This window comes from Lotus japonicus, chromosome 1 (genome assembly GCF_012489685.1).
Source record: "Lotus japonicus ecotype B-129 chromosome 1, LjGifu_v1.2".
NCBI lineage: Eukaryota > Viridiplantae > Streptophyta > Magnoliopsida > Fabales > Fabaceae > Lotus > Lotus japonicus.
This window is the reverse complement of record NC_080041.1, coordinates 28,319,149-28,342,181: the sequence shown is the minus strand read 5'-3', so window position 1 is coordinate 28,342,181 and position 23,033 is coordinate 28,319,149. Positions and strand designations below refer to the sequence as shown.

Below are 23,033 nucleotides of genomic sequence, written 5' to 3'. Positions count from 1 at the left end.
TTTAAATCAAGATTATGAAGTTGTTGTTAAGTGATAAAGATAGAAACTTTGTTGTTATCATCTTGTTATCTTAGGATGAATTTAAAATTCGTTATCTTGTCTAGAGATTTGGATTCAAAATTGGATATCTTATATTGATTTTGAATTCGAGTTTTGGTTGTTTTTATTTTGGAGCTAACCCTTAATGTTTGCTACTTGTCTATGTGGGCGCTTAATGCTTTAGTTGATGAGCCGTTAAGTGGTAAAGTCTGAATTTTCTTGACGACAAGGAGTCGATGGCGAGGCTTGCGGTTAGGCGACGAGAAGCTTGAAGCACTTGCAAAAGTGGAACGTTATTTGATAGACTTCTTTTTATTTACCGTTGGATTTTGTTTACGCTAGCGGTTTTATCTAATTATTCGGGTTTATTATTATTATTATTATTATTATTATTATTATTATTATTATTATTATTATTATTATTGCGATAATGGACGATGTATTTGAATAATAGTACTCAACCGAGTTTTGAAAACCAAATGATAAATTGATTCAAGTTTTTAAAAAGTTTGAAAAGTTATCAAAAACCTCATTTGCGTTCAAGTAAGAACTCGAGTTGTTCTGTCTAAGGAAAGAAAGGCTTTCAATGAGGCATTGCGCCCGGCCAGCTTACCTGGGAACACCTCGGGCAATTGCTTGGGTGATGATGGGCCTTTGTTTTCGAAAATATCACCTTTGAAAAAAAAAACCCGAGTTAGTCCTCATATTTGTTGCGTTACTAATGTGATCCCTGATTTAGAAATTGGGGATTTGTGTAAGGCCCTAAGTTCAATTTGGAACAATTTTATGGAAGTTTGAATAAAATTGAAGTTTTTGGCTATGTTTGATAACTGGCAGATTAGAACTGTCAACTTGTGTGAATTTTTAGAGGGTCTTAACGACTTCATTTGGGAAAACTTCCTTCATGAGAGTTGTAGCCCTTCAAGTCTAGAAAATTCTCCAAGTGGTTTCGTGTCGATCCGATATCTGTAGCTCCCGATATCCCCGTTTTAGTGAACGTAGTTCCGGCTGTACAGTGCCAGCGGGATTATTACATTGTTTTTCTTCTAAGTCCGAATTTAATTATGAATTTACCTTTGAGGGCTTAGGTTTTAGTAAGTTTCAGGTCTGATTAGGTAATTAGACTGGTGGGTTAAGGTTGGACTTGGGTCGGGCTTGTGGAAAACAAAACCCTAGCCCACTTGTGGGTTGCATGGGATTTTAGCCAAGGGGGGAAACCCTATTCTTCCACAATCAGAAAACAGAGATACACTACAGCACCTTCACGTGAAAAACAAAGAGAGAACGTGTGAGAGAAGAGAAGGGAGCCGCCGCCCAAGCCACCACCATTGTCGCCGGTCACGCGCGCGAGCAAGGGAGAGAGCGCGAATAGAGAGGGTTTCGCGAAGGAGAAGGAAGGTGAAGGAGACCTGGACAGCAAGAGATTGTTCTTCCAAACTTCATTCTCTTCTTCTTTTCAGACCAAGAACCCAAGGTAAGGGCTGGTTCTAGGAATGGGTAGGTTCTTTAGGGAATATGCCATGAATTGCCATGAGAAACAACTTGAGTTTTGGACTGTTTTTGCATGATTTCCTGTACATGCTTGCTTGCTGGAATTTTTCTCTTGAAAAGCCATGAATATGATCCTCAAACGTTGTTTATGATCTGAATCTATGATTTTATGCGAGTTGCCATGGTATTTGTTAAGTTTTGTGCTATTTTGCACTTGTTATAACATGATCCTTGCTAAATGTTTGGTTCTGAAATTTTGAGTGGATATTTGGGTTGTTGGGGCTGTACCAAGATTGCCATGATCAAAGGGGAAGGAAGGAAAATTATTTTTGAAAACCATAGAGCCATGGGAGTTTCGCTGCCAGTTTCCTGTACTGGACAGCGGGCTTCAGAGCCCCTTTTTACCTGTTTATGGTCATCAAATGAAAACGTGATTAAAATGAAAGTTGTAGATTTTCGAAATATCTTTCCAGACATATAAAAATCATAATTTTTGGTTTAGTAATGTGATCTGGGGGTCGTGTTTAGTAACTGTCACACCTGCTGTCTTCCTGTTCCGGACAGTTAGCTTTAAGGCCTAATATCACCTAATTCTGGGACTCAAATGAACAAGTGTGTAACTAGAGAGTTGTAGATATTTAAAATAGCTTTCTAGAAAGGTATCATACGTGATTTTTGGTTGAAAGATGCATTCTGTGGCTCTATTTTTGTGAAAGTTGTTTCTGCTGTCAATATGTTGAAGTTGCGATGATATATTATGCATGAGTGAATGTTCTTGCGTTCCTTTACGTGGATTATATTTATTTTCTGAGTTAATGGTTCAAGGGTCGCTCACCTAGCCGTAATTCCCTTGTAACCCGTGAATGTTGTGTTGTGAAGGTTGTTGTATAAAGAGTATGATAAGACTCTAGGATTGATTTTAGAGACTTAACAAAGAGAAAAGTGTAATAAACTCGCTTGCAAGTAAATGTGAATAATTGGACATAGGTCTGGTGAGGACTATGGACCATGAGAACGATGGTACCTTGCACGCGAGGGTGTTTTGTGGGTTGTACGGTGAGTCCCCACGTGATTGGCTGACTGCGGTCGCCTTGTGATTCTGTGGACGGACGGTGAGTCTGGCGGACGGTGAGTCCCCCCACATGATTGAGGGTTGTACGGTGAGTCCCCTCCGAGATTTGTTCATCTGCGGATGATCGTGATTATGGCCATGGAAGTTTTGGTGGGTTGTGTGAAGTGAGATCCCGTTAGTAACTGACTCTTTCCCATAAAAGACATATAATGTACTTATATTATATATGTTGTTGTTAATTTTGTCATTATCATTCTTTTTGTTGGACCTGACCCTGCTTGTTTGCTATGTGTTTATTTGGGGGGGGTAGATGGTCGTGAAGATAATGGCGATGACTCATTCTTGGGAGTTGATGCTACGTGACGTGCCAATACCGGAGGACGACTACACTTCAGAGGAAGAGGAAGAGGCTAAGGAATAGGGTTTTGGTTGAGAGTCTTTTGTTTTCTGTTGGGGTTGAGAGTTTCCGAAGTGTTGGTATCAAACAATTTTATTGCTTAAATTCGAATGAACAAGTTTTGATGTAATCTTTATTTTCATTCAGGCCTTTGATTCGTACTCTTTACAGTTGGTTATTTAAAAAGTTTTACGATGTTGGTTACTTCCGCGTGTTTTTGGAAAGGTTATGTTTCAAGAGTTTTCGTAAAATGAGAGGTTTGTCATTAATTGAAGATTAATAAGTGAATCGACGAAAACTCTTTACGAAAATGGGTTAATTAGTTACTGAGTAACACTCGAGAAATCGGGGCGTTACATTGTGGTATCAGAGCTCCGGTTGAGAAACCAGAGCACTAAGGGTTTTGGGCTTACGAGTTTCCGAACTCGTTGATGTTTTGTTTTTTTTTGATAAAGATGTTTTTGGAGCTTCGCGGTGAGATTGGGTAGACTTGTGTGCTAAGATGTATGCGTGGCTGTGATTGTCTTAATAGTATCATTGCCGTGATACTTGGGATAGATTACTTATTGTATACTTAGATATTTTTTTTTTTTTTTTTGTTAATTTGAGGGCACTGACATTGAGTTGTGGTTCTATTTCAAAGCAGGATTTCCATCATGCCTCCGAGACAGGACCCAACCAATGCTCAGCTTGCTCAAGCAATGGCCCAGCTGGCTCAGGTGATGACCCAGCAGGCTGCCACTGCTGCTGCTCAGGCCACGGCACAGCTTCAACGGGAAGCTGAAGAGAACACCCGGAGAGCTGAGGAGGATGCCAGAAGGGCACAACGGGCTGAGAGGGAGCTGGCACAGGACCGGATCCGCATGAGAACTGATTTCAATCGTCATGGACCACCTAAGTTCCAAGGCGAAGTGGAGCCCGAGAAAGCTGATCTTTGGATTCAGGAAATGGAGAAAATCTTTGAGGCTCTCCATACACCTGACGTTGAGAAGGTAAATCTGGCGACCTTTATGCTGAAGGGTGACGCTGAGTACTGGTGGCGGAGCGCCAAACAGCTGATGACTGCCAACAATGTGGCCATCACATGGGAGTCCTTCAAAAGGGCTTTCATGGAGAAGTACTTTCCGGAGACTGCCAGGGAAGACATGGAGAATCAATTCCTCAACCTGAGACAGGGGCTAATGACCGTGGGGGAATATGCTGCAAGACTGGAGACCCTGTCCAAACACTTTCGCTTTTTCCAAGTACGAGTGGATGAAGCGTACCTATGCAACCGATTCATGAGGGGTTTGAGGAATCACATTGAGGAGTCTGTGAGGCCATTGGGAATCAGAGTCTTCCAACAATTGGTGGAGAAAGCTCGTGAAGTGGAGTCGATGAAGAATCGTCAGAGGGGCAAGTATGACAGTGGAGGTCCGATCCGTTCTGGACAGAGGCCGACCGGACGGTTTGAGGGACAGAGACAAGCTGGTAGGTTTGACAGGGGCAAGGCTCCGATGAGGAAACCTTACCAACGCCCTACTGATAGGGTGCCTTTTGCTGGAAGGAATGTGGTACGTGCTCCTAAGGACGATGTCATCTGTTACAAGTGCAACCAGAAGGGACACTATTCAAATGAATGTGGGAAGGAGTATGTGTGCTGGAAGTGCCAGAAACCAGGGCATGTTGAGAGAGACTGTCCTGATGCTGCTAAGGCCGAGCCAGTGCTGAATGCTGCCAGGGGAAAGCGACCTTCTGCTCCAGGTCGTGTGTTTGCAATGTCTGGGGAACAAGCTGCTGTGACTGATGACCTTATCCAGGGTACGTGTGTTATCGCTGAAACTTCTTTAATGATGTTATTTGACTCTGGTGCTACACACTCATTCATTGCTGAGGAGTGTGTGAAAAAGTTAGGATTGCTAACTGCTGATTTACCATTCGATTTGGTGGTGACGACCCCTGCCGCAGATCGATTAGTTACGCGCACGGCATGCTTGCAATGTCCGTTGGTTTACGAGGATCGGAAGTTCCTTGCAAACCTTATATGTTTAGGGCTTAAAGAGCTCGATGTGATTCTGGGGATGGACTGGTTGGCGCAATTTCATGTTCTTTTGGATTGTGCTAACAAGGCCGTGGTATTTCCGGATTCAGGCGTTACGGATTATTTGAATTCGTACCATTTGAAGAAGGGTTCACCGGCGTTCGTGAACTCTATCGTGGCGGAAGCAAGAAACGATAGTGATGTACGGAACATCTCGATAGTGCAAGACGATGTGGATGTTTTTCCGGAGGATGTGCCCGGATTGCCACCAGTAAGGGGGACGGAGTTCTCCATTGACATCATGCCCGGCACGGGACCGATATCGATGGCGCCGTATCGGATGGCACCAGCGGAATTGATGGAATTGGCAAAACAGTTGGATGATCTCTCTTCAAAGGGATTTATTCGACCGAGTGTGTCTCCTTGGGGAGCGCCAGTGTTGTTGGTAAAGAAGAAGGACGGGAGGTCCAGGTTGTGTGTAGATTACCGACAACTAAACAAGGTGACAGTGAAGAATCGTTATCCGATGCCTCGGATAGACGACTTGATGGACCAACTTCGGGGAGCAGTTGTTTTCTCGAAGATTGATCTGAAATCAGGGTATCACCAGATTCGGGTGGAGGAGGCTGACATTCAGAAGACGGCATTCAGGACTCGATATGGACATTATGAATATCTCGTGATGCCATTTGGAGTTACTAATGCACCCGCAGTTTTTATGGACTACATGAACCGTGTGTTCAGGCCATTCTTGGACAAGTTCGTGGTGGTGTTCATAGACGATATTCTAATTTACTCGAAGAGTAAGGAGGAACATGAGGAGCATTTACGTCAAGTGCTAGAGGTGTTGCGGAAGAAGGAACTCTATGCTAATGGAGGAAAGTGTGAGTTCTGGATGGAGGAAGTGAAGTTCCTTGGTCATGTCATATCTAGCAAAGGTGTGGCAGTGGACCCCAGCAAAATTGAATCAGTTTTGGCATGGGAACAACCGAAGACAGCAAGTGATATCAGAAGTTTTGTTGGGCTTGCTGGCTACTATCGGCGTTTCGTGAAGGATTACGCCAAGTTGACTGCACCGTTGACTCATTTGACAAAGAAGGATCAACCGTTTGCGTGGACGGAGAAGTGTGAGGCTAGCTTCCAAGAAATGAAGAAGCGGTTGACCACCGCACCTGTACTAGCTTTGCCAAAGGAGGGAGAACCATACGACGTGTACTGTGATGCGTCGCATAATGGTTTGGGTTGTGTGATGATGCAAGAGAAGAGGGTGATTGCTTATGCTTCGCGACAGTTGAAAGTCCATGAGAAGAATTACCCTACGCATGATTTGGAGTTGGCTGCTATAGTGTATGCTCTCAAGATCTGGAGACATTACTTGTATGGCAGTACGTTCACGATCTATAGTGATCACAAGAGTCTGAAGTACTTGTTTGATCAGAAGGATCTGAACATGAGGCAGAGACGGTGGATGGAGTTTCTGCAAGACTATGAGTTCTCATTACAGTATCATCCGGGGAAGACCAATGTTGTAGCTGATGCTCTGAGTCGAAAGGCTATACATGTATCCTCGTTGATGGTCAAGGAGTTAGAATTGTTGGAGGCTTTCCGTGATCTGAGTTTGAATGTTGAACTCGCACCGGGGAAGCTGAGCTTTGGAATGGTGTCGGTGTCTAGTGGACTCTTGGATGAGATAAAGTCGAAACAAGAGACCGATGAAGGGTTGATTGAATGGCGCAAGCTTGTGGCACAAGGAAAAGCGTCTGAGTTCGCTATTGGGAACGACAATATTCTGCGCTGTAAGGGACGAGTTTGTGTACCCAATGATGCAGTAATGAGGAAGCTGATCTTGGATGAAGGTCACAAAAGCAGAATGAGTATTCATCCGGGGATGAATAAGATGTATCAGGACTTGAAACTTCATTTCTGGTGGCCTGGGATGAAGAAACAAGTAGCTGAGTATGTGTCGACATGTTTGACGTGTCAGAAGGCGAAGGTGGAACATCAGAAACCAGCAGGAAAGTTGCAGTCATTGGATGTCCCGGAGTGGAAATGGGATAGCATTTCCATGGACTTCGTGACGGCGTTGCCGCTTACACGAAGGAAGTTCGATGCAATTTGGGTTGTAGTTGATCGATTGACGAAGACTGCTCACTTCGTGCCAATCAATCTGAACTACAAGGTAGAGAGGTTGGCGGAGATATACATTGCTGAGATTGTACGCTTGCACGGTGTGCCATCTAGCATTGTGTCGGACAGAGACCCGAGGTTTACCTCACGTTTCTGGGAAGCTTTGCAGCGGGCTTTGGGAACCAGGTTGAAATTGAGTTCCGCTTATCATCCACAGACGGATGGGCAAACCGAGAGGACCATCCAATCCTTGGAGGATTTGCTAAGATCTTGTGTGCTGGATCACAAAGGCAGCTGGGATGAGATGTTGCCATTGATCGAGTTCACTTACAACAACAGCTTTCATGCAAGCATAGGGATGGCCCCTTATGAAGCGTTGTATGGTCGGAGGTGCCGTACACCCTTGTGCTGGCTTCAAGATGGGGAGAACTTGATTGTTGGACCTGAATTAGTTCAGAAAACCACAGAAGAGGTGAAGCGAATCCAAGAGAAGATGAGGGTTTCGCAGAGTCGTCAGAAAAGTTATGCTGACAATCGCAGGAAGGAGTTGGAGTTTCAAGCTGGAGATCATGTCTTCTTGCGGGTTACCCCGATGACAGGTGTCGGAAGGGCGATCAAGTCAAAGAAGCTTACTCCAAAGTTTATCGGACCGTACCAGATTACGGAGCGTGTTGGACCCGTGGCGTATAGGATTGCCTTACCGCCGTTCCTATCCAACATACATGATGTGCTGCATGTGTCGCAACTTCGGAGGTATATGGCTGATAATTCCCATGTGATTGAACCTGATGATATTCAGCTGAAGGATGATCTAACGATGGAAATGCCGCCCATCAAGATCGTCGACAAAAGCACCAAACGCTTGAGGAACAAGGAAGTATCCTTAGTGAAGGTTGTATGGAATCAAGCTACGGGCGATGCGACTTGGGAATTAGAGGATAAAATGCGGAAATCACATCCCGAGTTGTTTGTAGACCCTTAAGTTTCGAGGGCGAAACTATTTTTAAGGGGGGTGGTATTGTAAGGCCCTAAGTTCAATTTGGAACAATTTTATGGAAGTTTGAATAAAATTGAAGTTTTTGGCTATGTTTGATAACTGGCAGATTAGAACTGTCAACTTGTGTGAATTTTTAGAGGGTCTTAACGACTTCATTTGGGAAAACTTCCGTCACGAGAGTTGTAGCCCTTCAAGTCTAGAAAATTCTCCAAGTGGTTTCGTGTCGATCCGATATCTGTAGCTCCAGATATCCCCGTTTTAGTGAACGTAGTTCCGGCTGTACAGTGCCAGCGGGATTATTACATTGTTTTTCTTCTAAGTCCGAATTTAATTATGAATTTACCTTTGAGGGCTTAGGTTTTAGTAAGTTTCAGGTCTGATTAGGTAATTAGACTGGTGGGTTAAGGTTGGACTTGGGTCGGGCTTGTGGAAAACAAAACCCTAGCCCACTTGTGGGTTGCATGGGATTTTAGCCAAGGGGGGAAACCCTATTCTTCCACAATCAGAAAACAGAGATACACTACAGCACCTTCACGTGAAAAACAAAGAGAGAACGTGTGAGAGAAGAGAAGGGAGCCGCCGCCCAAGCCACCACCATTGTCGCCGGTCACGCGCGCGAGCAAGGGAGAGAGCGCGAATAGAGAGGGTTTCGCGAAGGAGAAGGAAGGTGAAGGAGACCTGGACAGCAAGAGATTGTTCTTCCAAACTTCATTCTCTTCTTCTTTTCAGACCAAGAACCCAAGGTAAGGGCTGGTTCTAGGAATGGGTAGGTTCTTTAGGGAATATGCCATGAATTGCCATGAGAAACAACTTGAGTTTTGGACTGTTTTTGCATGATTTCCTGTACATGCTTGCTTGCTGGAATTTTTCTCTTGAAAAGCCATGAATATGATCCTCAAACGTTGTTTATGATCTGAATCTATGATTTTATGCGAGTTGCCATGGTATTTGTTAAGTTTTGTGCTATTTTGCACTTGTTATAACATGATCCTTGCTAAATGTTTGGTTCTGAAATTTTGAGTGGATATTTGGGTTGTTGGGGCTGTACCAAGATTGCCATGATCAAAGGGGAAGGAAGGAAAATTATTTTTGAAAACCATAGAGCCATGGGAGTTTCGCTGCCAGTTTCCTGTACTGGACAGCGGACTTCAGAGCCCCTTTTTACCTGTTTATGGTCATCAAATGAAAAAGTGATTAAAATGAAAGTTGTATATTTTCGAAATATCTTTCCAGACATATAAAAATCATAATTTTTGGTTTAGTAATGTGATCTGGGGGTCGTGTTTAGTAACTGTCACACCTGCTGTCTTCCTGTTCCGGACAGTTAGCTTTAAGGCCTAATATCACCTAATTCTGGGACTCAAATGAACAAGTGTGTAACTAGAGAGTTGTAGATATTTAAAATAGCTTTCTAGAAAGGTATCATACGTGATTTTTGGTTGAAAGATGCATTCTGTGGCTCTATTTTTGTGAAAGTTGTTTATGCTGTCAATATGTTGAAGTTGCGATGATATATTATGCATGAGTGAATGTTCTTGCGTTCCTTTACGTGGATTATATTTATTTTCTGAGTTAATGGTTCAAGGGTCGCTCACCTAGCCGTAATTCCCTTGTAACCCGTGAATGTTGTGTTGTGAAGGTTGTTGTATAAAGAGTATGATAAGACTCTGGGATTGATTTTAGAGACTTAACAAAGAGAAAAGTGTAATAAACTCGCTTGCAAGTAAATGTGAATAATTGGACATAGGTCTGGTGAGGACTATGGACCATGAGAACGATGGTACCTTGCACGCGAGGGTGTTTTGTGGGTTGTACGGTGAGTCCCCACGTGATTGGCTGACTGCGGTCGCCTTGTGATTCTGTGGACGGACGGTGAGTCTGGCGGACGGTGAGTCCCCCCACATGATTGAGGGTTGTACGGTGAGTCCCCTCCGAGATTTGTTCATCTGCGGATGATCGTGATTATGGCCATGGAAGTTTTGGTGGGTTGTGTGAAGTGAGATCCCGTTAGTAACTGACTCTTTCCCATAAAAGACATATAATGTACTTATATTATATATGTTGTTGTTGATTTTGTCATTATCATTCTTTTTGTTGGACCTGACCCTGCTTGTTTGCTATGTGTTTATTTGGGGGGGGTAGATGGTCGTGAAGATAATGGCGATGACTCATTCTTGGGAGTTGATGCAACGTGACGTGCCAATACCGGAGGACGACTACACTTCAGAGGAAGAGGAAGAGGCTAAGGAATAGGGTTTTGGTTGAGAGTCTTTTGTTTTCTGTTGGGGTTGAGAGTTTCCGAAGTGTTGGTATCAAACAATTTTATTGCTTAAATTCGAATGAACAAGTTTTGATGTAATCTTTATTTTCATTCAGGCCTTTGATTCGTACTCTTTACAGTTGGTTATTTAAAAAGTTTTACGATGTTGGTTACTTCCGCGTGTTTTTGGAAAGGTTATGTTTCAAGAGTTTTCGTAAAATGAGAGGTTTGTCATTAATTGAAGATTAATAAGTGAATCGACGAAAACTCTTTACGAAAATGGGTTAATTAGTTACTGAGTAACACTCGAGAAATCGGGGCGTTACAATTTGGTTGCAACTTCTCATTCTTGTTTTCCTTATCATACTAAATATCAATTCCCAAAGACAACAGCAGTGCTATTTGTTACAGAAGATTTCTGACGAAATGCAAGAATGACACTGTGCAATACTTTTTGAAAATATGTATTAATGTGCCATTTTTGTGCTTTTGGAAAATATGTATTAATAATAAAATGGTGTGCATTGTGCTAATTTTGTTGGTTTCGTTAGTGAAGATATTTATTAATGTGTGTGAGCGCTTTTGGAGAAGGATCAAATATCTCACTTTGATTAGAAAGAACACGTTAACCCTAATCAAAAAAGATTAAACAACTTCTAAATTCATTGGGGTGTAACTATTTTGATATTTTTTTATTCCTTAACTTTACCATTTTTATGTCATTTTCCAATTTTCTACTTTTTAGCATTTTTACTAAATATCTACTAAATTAATTAAAACTGAGGCAAAAAATTGGTGCTCACAAGTAGTAATATCTAAGAGATTTTTGAAGTATCTTCAGAACCTCCATTGAGGAACAAATTATATCTTGCTTGAGAAATCGCCTGTTTAAGGAGTCATTGAATTGGTTTTTTAGTCAACCCACACGATAATCCCTAAACTTTAATCCATTTGAATCTACGTAGGAAAAGAGTTGTTTTCAGTAATGATATCAATGTTATTTTTATTTATTTTTGAAAATGAATTAAAACATGAGAAAAACATTCATCAATCTCCACATTCACCACCAGGTCCACCAAATAGGAGAGAATATTCAACTTCCCCTTCTTGATCCCCATAATATTTAGCGCCAAAGCAATTAGGTTTGTCTATGAATGTACGTATCAAGTAATCATATGGTTTGTAGTGTTCTCTAGATTCATCCTGAAATGAAATATGCTTATAATAACATGCATGAGAAAAGTGATCATCAGGAAATTGTCCTGATCCCATTGGAGGACTAGGAGTTCCATGTGGAGTAGTTGTTTTTCCACCCCATCCCAATAGAGAAGCTGAATTCAAGTTGGAGAATAAAACTGCTGGAAAATATCCAATGTTTTTATCGTTGATAATCACCCACCAATTTTTTGTTATGTTGTCCTGAAAACATTAAAAAACATATTTTATGAATTTATCATCACCAACCTTCACACATCTCACAATATAACAATATAGTTGTCATTTCAGTTATTTAAGAATGAATAATTTTGAAGTTGAATCAATATAAATCTTGTAAAAAATGTGTATAGTCTTTCTTATCTTCCTTAAAGTAAGTAGTTTTTTTTGGTACATTGAAAAGGTAAATTACACCCCCCAAGAATTGATCCATGGATCTCCCTTTCCCAACCCATATGTCACCGCTCTTACCTCTTGAGCTATCATTCGGTGACCTTAGAGTAAGTAGTTTAATGTTGATGAATATTTGCTCAAAAGCAAAAAATATATTTTTAAAAAATTAAACTAATCTAAACCCATTTTTACTATAAATTTAATAGAGTTTACAATACCTGTGATAGAGAAACCGTCATCTCAAACTGAGGTCCACCGTAGACAGATGTTTTGTCAATAACTCCTCCGATGTAGACTTCTTTGTCAATCTGAATAAAACCCTGACATAATACATTATAGCATCCAGTCTTCTTCGAGTTGTCCGACTGCCAAATTTCAAAGTAATGAAACATTGTGATCTTTCAGTTAACATCCAATGTCTAAAAAATTATTTTACTAAGAAAATATCGTACCGACGTCCAAAATGTGAAAAGATAAGTTCGATCATCGCCGTAGAGATCTGGAGACACCTGATACCATTAAATTAATGTATAGGGTAAATTAGATATTATTTCCTAAATCATTAAATTGGCGTTAATTAAGAAGTTATGTTGACGTTAATTAATAAGTCAAATGTACCAAGGCAAAACATCATTTGGGACTAGGAGAAGACGTGGCCCTCTGCTAAAAAAACATGTATTTTAAATTCTAACTATTCAGGGTTGTGTCGATGAATGACACATTTTCACTAGTGGCATGAACTTGCCCAACTCACTTTTTCTAAATTTTATTTGCTGCCTTGTAATATGCTAAACAGCTTCAGAGGCACAAACAAGAATAATGGAGTTTGTGAAGGTATGAAAAACGGTAGAAAGGGGGGGTTTGAATAACGTTTTCAGTATAAAACTTCCACCTTAAAGATTTTGACAAATCTTTCGAGAACTTAAGTGCTAAAGATAAGAGATAGAAAAGCACACAAGGATTTTATCCTGGTTCACTTGATAAATCACTCAAGCTACTCCAGTCCACCTGTTAAGGTGATTTCTTCCTTCTTAGAATGAAGGCAATCCACTAATCAGGTAAGAGTTACAACTGCACTTGAAACCTACAAGTGACTAACAATTACACTGACTTAGCTCACACTAAGATTCACTCTCTTAGTCTTCTCTAGGATCCGATCAGCCTTGATCTCCTAAAGGAACTAAACAAACTGTTTATCAAAGAATTGTTTACAAGAGATTTGCTTCTAAAAAGCTAATAGTAAACTCAATGAATTTCAGATGAAAGAAAGCTTAGAAGAATTTAAGTTTGTCTTGCGCGTATGTGAATGCTTCTAGCCGTTTCTTTCAGTCTTCAGCCTCTTTATATACTCCAAGGATTAGGGTTGAGCGTTGCATGGGAAATGCTACCGTTGGAGGGCAGTTCTGGAAAATCCAGCTTCTGCTGTGTCTGAGACTGTTAGGTAGGTCGTCAGGAAGGTACAGTTGCTTTTGTACTTGGATAGCGACTTGACCTTTAAACCTAGGAGACTTCTGATCAGGGGAATACTTCATATTGGAACTTGTGAAGCCGGTTGATTAGAGTCAGAGGGAAAGCCCAGATCCTCTGATCAATGTTTCTTCTGATTCTGAACTCAGAGGGAAGAACATGGCCTTCAGAGTATCTAGCTTCTGGACAACAGAATTTCACTAATCAGCTTCTAGATCTTCAGAGTCTTCTACACCATCAGAATATCTGAGCCTTCAGTGTTTCTTGGTTATCAGACTTTCTGGATCTTCAGAACTTTTAGTGACTGAGTCCACATCAGAGTTTGTATAACTTCAGAACTTCTGAAGCTTTTCCACTGTTCATACTGAACATGGTGAATGCGAAAGCGTTGCTTGGGTCGCTCTTTATACACAGTGCTTCTGATTTGTGTGAGATTGAGTTGAGGTCAGAGCCTGCAAATAGCACACTCAGAGAAACACGTTAGAGTACCACAATTTTTCATATCAAAAAGGTTAACATGTAATCGTCAAAACATAGAGTTGTACTACTAGATCAAAACTTGATCTTACAATCTCCCCCTTTTTGATGATGACAAAACTAAGATTTTTGATGAACAATTCTTAAACATTAAACTAAATTCACTCAGAGTTTAGAGATATAGAATAAGACTTATCCTGATGTGAATAGTTTATCTTGCTCATTCTGAATTCAAGTCACTGCTTGATTCTGAGCTTAGCTCCCCCTGAATCTAATACTTGATGAAAACATTAGTAAGGTCTAGATTCTGAGCTAAATGATATAAGAGTTCAGAGTGAAAAACTTATGACATAGATGAAAATCGAGTAATCAGAGCGCATAAGTAATCAGAGTCACGGACAAGGTATCAGAGTCTTGGGTATCAGAGTCAACTTGGAATCACTTCAGAAGAAGTGAAATGTATTCCTTGTATTTGCCCAGTGACACATCTATGATCATAAAGGTGGAACTCTTAAATTCTCCAAAAGAGATAAAAATAAATCACACTAACACATCTTACACATCAAAAACTGGGTTTACTCCCCCTTTTTGGCATAAGCAAAAAGCTTGGGGTGTGAAAAACTTAGTTTGAAGTACAGGGTACTCCCCCTTAGAGAAGGTCTAAGTTTAAAGAAAATGAAAACGATGCAAGAATCAGAGTTAGGCGAAATGAATAGAAGAGTTAATGCAAGAGAAGAACGTTTACCACCGGTCAAGGGAGTAAAGAGAAGGATCAGTTACCAAGAATTTAATCTCGAGAAACTGTAGGAGCATTAACTTTCAGAGAGAAAGTGAACCCTATATAATGCGATGGAGAGAAAGGTAAGCATCACACCTCGAATAAGTTTCAGAAGAAAAATGGCATCATACATCGTAGCACTAGGAGAGCTGAGGAAGAAGGCCTTCGAGGAGGACTTGTTCCTTAACATCAGGCATCCAGAGGGTACAACGACCATCTCGGAGCTAACACGGACACTGCTGGAGGAGGACCTGCGTCCAGAGTTGAAGAGAGACTTGAGGGAATTTCTTGCCTTCGTGGAGGAGGTGCAAGAACTCATCCGGCTTGAACTCAAGCTGCTGGAAGAAAAAGAGAGTTTGGAAGAGAAGCTCAAGACTGCAGAAGAGATTCTGGAGAGGGATGAGCTAAAGGACAGGCTCAACAACATCCAGCATGCACTGGAGCGTCTGGAGAAGGATAGGTCAGAGCAGCGCCAGGAGTGCAGAAGAATGAGGAGGGATTCTCCATTCTAGATTCTATGGAAAGAATGTATGATGTAAACATAAGGAGAGTATGAATAAAAAGATTTTTGCAAACACATGTGACAAAATTATATATAGATATGCATAGATAATCACAAACAAACAAAGTAGAATAATTAAATAAAAAGAAACAGAAGTTAACAAAAATAAAACAACGTTAAAGAAAAAGAAAAGCGAAGAGATCCTAAAACTAGGGTTTATCAGTTCGACGCAGAAGTTCCATCATCATGTGCTTCATTTCAATTAGCATGGATTCATGAGTGTCAAGACGCTGTTCCATGATGTCGAGTCTGGACGAGCTTGACTGAGTAGAACCGGAAGGAACATTCTGAGCAGATTGAGGAGCTGGAATGGAAGCAGAAGCAGCAGAAGTAAACACTACTGGTGCAAGTGCTTGGCATCTAAGAGCTTCAGCCTCAGCTTCAATTCGTTTTGATCAGCCTTAGTTTTGTTTTTGATCAGAGGGACATCTGATTCCTCAGAAGATTCTTCTAGGATCATCTTCCTCTGAACTTTCTTCTTGGGAGGAGAAGGAAACTCTGGAGCTGGCGGCAGTCTGCTGAAGAAGTCATCGAGATCAATTTCGAATCCTTGAGCCCTTAGGTCTTCAACATAGCACCTAATGGCGTCAGGATTGTCGGCCTGTGTCCACAGAGGGTAGTCATTCAGAGGCATCCTTCTACTTCTGATCTCAGAAGATGTGTCTTCATGGGCAGGAGCAATCTTCTTCTTGATTAGGCCCATCTTCTTTAGAGAATTTGCCGTGAAGACATCACTGACAATGGTGGTCAGATCCTCTGTGCATCCAGCATTTATCAGATCTTGAATGAGGCCACTCTCAATGAAGAGATCAGACAAAAGTCTCCCGAAGGGAATATACTTGATCGCTGACTTGATGGAGGCAGTGGTACGAGACTTCCGGATACATTCCTTCAAGTAGGAGAACAGGAAGTAGGGAAGGCAGATCTTCTTCTGGTCTTGGATGAAGAACAACATCGCCTTCTGGTTGAAGTTGATGTAGTCTGGGGAACTGCCCTTTGGTCTCTGGTTTATGCAGTGGAGCAAGATCTTGTGCCAGATCCTGAGCTTGGGATGAAGGTCCATTACCTTGTAATTCGTCTTGCCCGGTTTGTAATTGGTGTACAGGGCCTTGTTGGTCTCATCCTTCGTCTTGGGTTTCAGCTTCGATTCCGTGAATTGGAAACGATACCCAAAAGCAGTGTCTGCACCCAGCAAATTCACGAAAGACTTCTCTGTGATGATGATCTTTCTTCCAAGAATGTGAGATACCACCTGAGTATCATCGCAGTCGGCGTGCTTCCAGAATTCCTTGATCAGTTTATCATACACCGGTCCTCGAAGCCTGTTGAAGTAATTTCCCCAACCTTGAACTTGGACTTCAGGACGAAGATCATACCCATTTGTAGCCAGGTTGTCGAGGTCGAATCTCCATTCTGCCAGGACTTGAAGTTCCTCAGGAGCATATACGCAGTGAACGGCACAGCCCCGTTCTGCAATCGGAATAATCTGCTCTTGAGCTTGACCTAGATCTTGAGACGGATTCTCAGGTTCCCTTTGACCTGTTGCTAGACCAACTACCATATGAGGGAACTGGGTTGCATCTGCAGTAGCTCTTCTGGTTTGACTCACCATTTTGAAGCGGTTGAAGGTTTAGGTAGAAGATGAAGGTTGAAAGATGAAGAGAGATCGAGAGAGAAAACGAGGATAAGCGGTTTTGAAATAGCAGAGAGAGAGAGAGTAAAAACCGGAAGTGAAAGAGATCGTGTGTGTATAGTGGGTTTTGACAAATAACCGTTGTTGATTCAAAAAGCAATTTAAAATCAACGGTTGAAAATTAAAGATAGATAGTAACAGTAAATACACACATCACACATAGGAGAGAAGCACATCTACACGCAATCATAACAGACTGTCACACGGGCACAAGGAACTATGCATCAGAAATACTGATACACGTGTTGCTGTCTCAGCTTCAGAGTCAGTACCAATGGGTACACACACTCTGATTGAGTTACCTTCTAGACTAGACATCTTCTGATCAAGAAGTATCATAGTCAGAGGTTCTGATCCATCATCACTCTGGACAAAAATCCATGTTCAGATTTTTCAGAATAAAATTAAATCTATCCTCTGCTAAGGGCTTTGTAAAGATATCTGCCCATTGATGGTCAGTATCAACAAACTTCAGAAGAAGTACGCCCTTCTGTACATAATCTCTAATAAAGTGATACTTTACCTCAATGTGCTTTGCCCTTGAATGCAAGATAGGATTCTTACTCAATGAGATTGCAGCAGTGTTATCACAATAGATTGGGATATTGCTCTCAAGGATCTGATAATCCTCCAGCTGATGTTTCATCCAGAGCATCTGAGTGCTGCATATTGCTGCTGAGATATATTCTGCCTCTGCAGTTGATAGTGCAATGGTTGATTGCCTCTTGCTTGCCCATGAGACTAGATTGCTTCCCAGAAATTGACAATTTCCAGAAGTACTTTTTCTCTCTGTTCTATCTCCAGCATAATCAGCATCACAATAACCTGAAAGCTTATACTCTGATGTTTTCTTATACATCAAGCCAAGGTTAGTGGTGCCTTTCAAATACCTTAGGATCCTCTTAACAGCAGTTAAGTGGGTTTCCCTTGGATCTGATTGGAACCGAGCACATAAATGAACACTAAATAATATGTCTGGCCTAGATGCAGTTAAGTATAGAAGTGAACCTATCATGCCACGATAGAGCTTCTGACATACTTTACCACTTTTATCTTCTTTCTCCAGAATGCATGTAGGATGCATTGGAGTCTTGGCCACTGTAGATTCCAGCATATTGAACTTCTTCAGAAGTTCTTTAGTGTACTTGCTCTGATGGATATATGTTCCTTCTAGTGTCTGATCAACTTGTATTCCCAGAAAGTACTTTAATTCACCCATCATACTCATCTCAAATTCAGCCTGCATCATCTCAGAAAATTCTTTGCATAGAGATTGATTAGCAGAACCAAATATAATATCATCAACATAAATTTGCACAATTAAGATATCATCTTTATAAGTCTTGCAGAAAAGAGTTGTATCTACTTTACCCCTTACAAACTCATTCTCCAGAAGGAATGAGCTGAGTCTCTCATACCATGCTCTAGGAGCTTGCTTCAGACCATAGAGAGATTTCTTCAATTTGAACACATGGTTTGGTTTCTTCTCATCTTCAAAACCTGGGGGTTGATGAACATAGACTTCCTCTGAGATATAACCATTTAGGAAGGCACTCTTCACGTCCATCTGATGTAGAACTATGTTGTGATTTACTGAGAAAGAGATTAACAGTCTGATTGCCTCCAGTCTTGCTACTGGAGCAAATGTTTCAGTGTAGTCTATTCCTTCCTGCTGGCTGTAGCCTTGAGCAACTAGCCTTGCCTTGTTTCTGACTACATCTCCTTTCTCATTCAGCTTGTTTCTGAATACCCATTTCGTTCCAATAACATGGACACTCTCAGGCTTCTTCACTAAGCTCCAAACATCGTTCTTGGAGAATTGATTCAATTCTTCTTCCATGGCCAGAATCCAATCCTTGTCCTGAAGAGCTTCATCTATGGACTTGGGTTCAATTAAGGACACCAATCCTTTCAGACTGAGCAAGGTCTCTTCAGAGGGTCTGAAGGCAGATCTGGTTCTGACTGGTTCGTCTTTGTTGCCCAAAATCAATTCCTTAGGGTGAGCTGCAGTGATTCTGCTCTTCTTCAGAGTTTGTGAGTTAGAGGGACCAGCTTCTTCCTCTGGTTCATCTTCCTCTGGCTCAACTTCCTCTGGAGCTTTGCCTTTGTCAGAAACATTAATGCTTAAATCTGCAAACTTTTCAACTAGCTTTGACTGGTCAGAGTCAAGCTTATCGTCAAATCTAACATGAATAGATTCTTCAATAGTCTTAGCATCAGTATTATAAAATCTAAAACCTTTAGATCTCTCAGAGTAACCGAGTAATAGACACTTAGAAGACTTAACATCAAATTTATGCAATCTATCCTTAGTATTGAGAACATAACAAACACAGCCAAAAGGATGAAAATAAGAAATGTTGGGTTTTATGTTCTTCCACAATTCATAAGGAGTCTTATTCAGAATTGGTCTCACAGAGATTCTGTTCTGAATGTAACATGCTGTATTTACTGCCTCTGCCCAAAAGTGCTTAGCCATGCCAGTTTCTTGGAGCATGGTTCTAGCCATCTCCTGAAGAGTTCTGTTCTTCCTCTCAACAACACCATTTTGTTGAGGAGTTCTGGGACAAGAGAAATCATGTGCAATTCCATAGGAATCAAACAGACTCTCAAATTTGTCATTCTCAAACTCTCCACCATGGTCACTTCTGACACGCACAATCCTACAAGCCTTCTCGTTTTGCACTTGAGCAATGAAGGTAGAGAACACAGCATGAGACTCATCCTTGCGGGTTAGAAACTTTACCCATGTCCAGCGGCTATAGTCATCAACGATAACCATCCCATATCTCTTGCCACCTATAGACTCAGTTTTCACTGGTCCAAAAAGGTCGATATGCAGAAGTTCCAACGGCCTTGAGGTTGAGACAACATTCTTTGCCTTGAAAGGGACTTTTTTGAATTTGCCTTTCTGACATGCTTCACAAAGAGCGTCTGAAGCGAACTTCAGATTGGGTAAGCCCCTGACAAGGTTTAGCTTGCTCAGCTGAGAAATCTTTCTCATACTGGCATGCCCTAACCGTCTATGCCATACCCACTGCTCTTCATTAACAGACAGAAGGCACTTCACATTCTGAGCCTCCAACTCAGATAATCTGATCTTATAAATGTTGTTCTTCCTCTTGCTGTTAAATAGAACAGAGCCATCGATTTGACTTACAGCCCGGCAGGACTTTTGATTGAATATAACATCATAACCCTTGTCAGCTAATTGACTTATAGACAATAAGTTATGTGTTAAGCCGTCTACCAATAACACATTATCAATGCATGGACTACTATCTACACAAATAGTACCAGTACCAACAATTTTACCCTTTTCATTTCCTCCAAAGCCAACTTCGCCTCCAGGCTTAAGTTTCAGCTCTCGGAACATACGCCTTTCTCCCGTCATGTGACGCGAGCATCCACTGTCCAGATACCATGATTGGTGTTTCAGTGGAGCTATCAAGGATATCTGCAACAAAGATAATCTTGTCCTTAGGTACCCACTTTCTGGGTCCTCTCTTGTTAGTTACCCCAGAGGTTCTGATCACCTTGGGTGTCTCAACATGATATTTTAAAGGAATATTTGCATGATATTTAGTCATAGAGAAGGATCCCTTTTTAAGAGGGTTTTTAGCAACTTTAGCAAGTACAGGATCAGGCAATATGGTACCAGAGGGAACAAAGCATTCATACAAGGATTTAGCTTTAGACACAGAGGGCTCATTTCTAATTGGTTTAGAATAGCCAATGCCATGCATTCCATTTCTGCTTACGCCATAGATCATTGAAGCCATTAAGCTTCTATCCACGCTTTTAGCTAGGAATCTTTGAAAAGACTTTTCATACTTAGATTCATTTCTACAATCAGAGGCATCACAGGCAACAATTTCTTCTAACTTAGCAATCTGGTTCTTAAGCACAGAGTTAGAATTGATCAAGGCATGATTATCATTTTTCAAATCAGAAATAATTTTCTCATGTTCAGAAGGAGTCTTGGAAACAGCAGATAAGTTCTTTTTCAGCTTCTTATGCTTAGACAATAAGGAGTTATACTTATCCATGATATCAGACAATGCATGTTTCAGTTCAGAGGTAGAGAAAGAAGCGAATACCTCATTTTCATCGTCTGTGTTAGGATTTCCTTCTGATTCTGAGTCAGAGTCAACAGCTCCCTTTGACTCTGCTTCCTTGTCTTTGACAATAGCCATGAGTCCTTGGACTTCACCATCAGAGTCAACATCCTCTGACTCTGATTCATCAAATGTCACCATCAGACTCTTCTTTGTCTTGAAGTGCTTCTTTGGCTTCTTGTCCTTCTTCAACTTTGGACAGTCACTTTTGTAGTGCCCTGATTCTTTGCACTCAAAGCATGTGACTTCCTTAAGTGAGGACTTCTTCTGACCTGAGGATTCAGACTTTCCTTTTGCTTTTCCAGAGCCTTTGTATTTGCTCTGCCTGTGCTTCCAGATGCGATTGAGTCTCTTGGAGATCAGAGTCAGCTCATCTTCATCAGAATCTTCTGATGCTTCTTCAGATTCCTCTTCTTCAGCTTGAAGAGCTTTTGACTTCTCAACCTTAGCCTTTTCAGATTTAGATTTCAAGGCTATGGACTTTTTCCTCAGATCTTGCATCTCTGAGCGCTTCAGCTCATGGCATTTCAAAATGTTGATGAGTTCTTCTAAACTCATATTCTCAACATCTCTCGTGAGCTCTATTGAAGTCACTAAAGGCATCCCACTTTCAGGAAGACACCTGATGACCCTTATGACATGATCTTTTGTTGTGTAGCTCTTGTTGAGAGGTCGTATGCCAGCTACAAGCACCTGAAATCTGGAGAACATTTCTTCAATGGACTCATTTGGCTCCATGATGAAGGATTCATACTTTTGGATCAAAGACAATGCCTTTGATTCTTTGAATTTCTTGTTTCCTTCATGAGACATCTTCAGAGATTCGAAAATGCCTTTCGCAAACTCACGATCTGTAATCTTCTGGTACTCTTCATAGGAAATAGCACTTAGAAGAATTGCTCTTGCTTTGTGATGTTGTGAGTACAGCTTCTTTTGATCTGCAGTCATCTCTGACCTTGGGATCTTCTTGCCATCTGCATCAACTGGACGCTCGTAGCCATCCACAATAATATCCCAGAGATCTGCATCGAAACCCAGAAAGAAACTTTCCAGTCTATCTTTCCAATATTCGAACCTTTGACCGTCGAACATAGGAGGCTTTGCATTGTAACCATCTCTTTGAGTTTCACTGGTGGTGGCAGCCATTGTTTTTCACACCGGCCCGGATCACTGAACACTGTTAGGTGTGGTAATCAGAACTTGCGCTCTGATACCAATTGAAGGTATGAAAAACGGTAGAAAGGGGGGGTTTGAATAACGTTTTCAGTATAAAACTTCCACCTTTAAGATTTTGACAAATCTTTCGAGAACTTAAGTGCTAAAGATAAGAGATAGAAAAGCACACAAGGATTTTATCCTGGTTCACTTGATAAATCACTCAAGCTACTCCAGTCCACCCGTTAAGGTGATTTCTTCCTTCTTAGAATGAAGGCAATCCACTAATCAGGTAAGAGTTACAACTGCACTTGAAACCTACAAGTGACTAACAATTACACTGACTTAGCTCACACTAAGATTCACTCTCTTAGTCTTCTCTAGGATCCGATCAGCCTTGATCTCCTAAAGGAACTAAACAAACTGTTTATCAAAGAATTGTTTACAAGAGATTTGCTTCTAAAAAGCTAATAGTAAACTCAATGAATTTCAGATGAAAGAAAGCTTAGAAGAATTTAAGTTTGTCTTGCGCGTATGTGAATGCTTCTAGCCGTTTCTTTCAGTCTTCAGCCTCTTTATATACTCCAAGGATTAGGGTTGAGCGTTGCATGGGAAATGCTACCGTTGGAGGGCAGTTCTGGAAAATCCAGCTTCTGCTGTGTCTGAGACTGTTAGGTAGGTCGTCAGGAAGGTACAGTTGCTTTTGTACTTGGATAGCGACTTGACCTTTAAACCTAGGAGACTTCTGATCAGGGGAATACTTCATATTGGA

General features: G+C 41.2%; 3 protein-coding genes and 2 long non-coding RNA genes across 5 annotated transcripts; 4 read left to right on the top strand and 1 right to left on the bottom strand.

Annotated features, from left to right (window-relative positions):
- Window positions 1-1,111: 1,111 nt before the first annotated feature.
- On the top strand, window positions 1,112-3,203 carry LOC130731765 (uncharacterized). The gene is made up of 2 exons (XR_009016816.1): window positions 1,112-1,513; window positions 2,913-3,203. It is a non-coding gene; the product is annotated as an uncharacterized LOC130731765 (long non-coding RNA).
- Window positions 3,204-3,655: 452 nt separating this feature from the next.
- LOC130731915 (uncharacterized) lies at window positions 3,656-7,449 on the top strand. The gene is made up of 3 exons (XM_057584082.1): window positions 3,656-4,799; window positions 5,130-6,193; window positions 7,261-7,449. The coding sequence occupies exons 1-3, from the start codon at window positions 3,656-3,658 to the stop codon at window positions 7,447-7,449; spliced, it is 2,397 nt and encodes a 798-aa protein (XP_057440065.1).
- Window positions 7,450-7,504: 55 nt separating this feature from the next.
- On the top strand, window positions 7,505-8,167 carry LOC130731890 (uncharacterized). The gene has a single exon (XM_057584071.1). It carries the CDS (start codon window positions 7,505-7,507, stop codon window positions 8,126-8,128), a length of 624 nt encoding a protein of 207 aa, XP_057440054.1. The 3' UTR covers window positions 8,129-8,167.
- Window positions 8,168-8,422: 255 nt separating this feature from the next.
- LOC130731764 (uncharacterized) lies at window positions 8,423-10,576 on the top strand. Its single transcript, XR_009016815.1, has 2 exons — window positions 8,423-8,886; window positions 10,286-10,576. It is a non-coding gene; the product is annotated as an uncharacterized LOC130731764 (long non-coding RNA).
- Window positions 10,577-11,450: 874 nt separating this feature from the next.
- Window positions 11,451-12,250, bottom strand: LOC130731763 (uncharacterized). The gene is made up of 2 exons (XM_057583993.1): window positions 12,230-12,250; window positions 11,451-11,822 (listed from the first exon to the last, which is right to left on the bottom strand). Exons 1-2 carry the CDS (start codon window positions 12,248-12,250, stop codon window positions 11,451-11,453), a joined length of 393 nt encoding a protein of 130 aa, XP_057439976.1.
- Between the last annotated feature and the right edge of the window lie 10,783 nt (window positions 12,251-23,033).

Coding starts and splice junctions, on each gene's coding strand:
- LOC130731763 (XM_057583993.1), bottom strand. CDS start 12,250: ATGACGGTTTCTCTATCACAG. Junction 11,823..12,229: donor TGACGGTTTCTCTATCACAG/GTATTGTAAACT, acceptor TAATGTTTTCAG/GACAACATAACAAAAAATTG.
- LOC130731890 (XM_057584071.1), top strand. CDS start 7,505: ATGGCCCCTTATGAAGCGTTGTATGGTCGGAGGTGCCGTACACCCTTG.
- LOC130731915 (XM_057584082.1), top strand. CDS start 3,656: ATGCCTCCGAGACAGGACCCAACCAATGCTCAGCTTGCTCAAGCAATG. Junction 4,800..5,129: donor GACTGATGACCTTATCCAGG/GTACGTGTGTTA, acceptor TTCCGGATTCAG/GCGTTACGGATTATTTGAAT. Junction 6,194..7,260: donor AGCGGTTGACCACCGCACCT/GTACTAGCTTTG, acceptor TGTGCCATCTAG/CATTGTGTCGGACAGAGACC.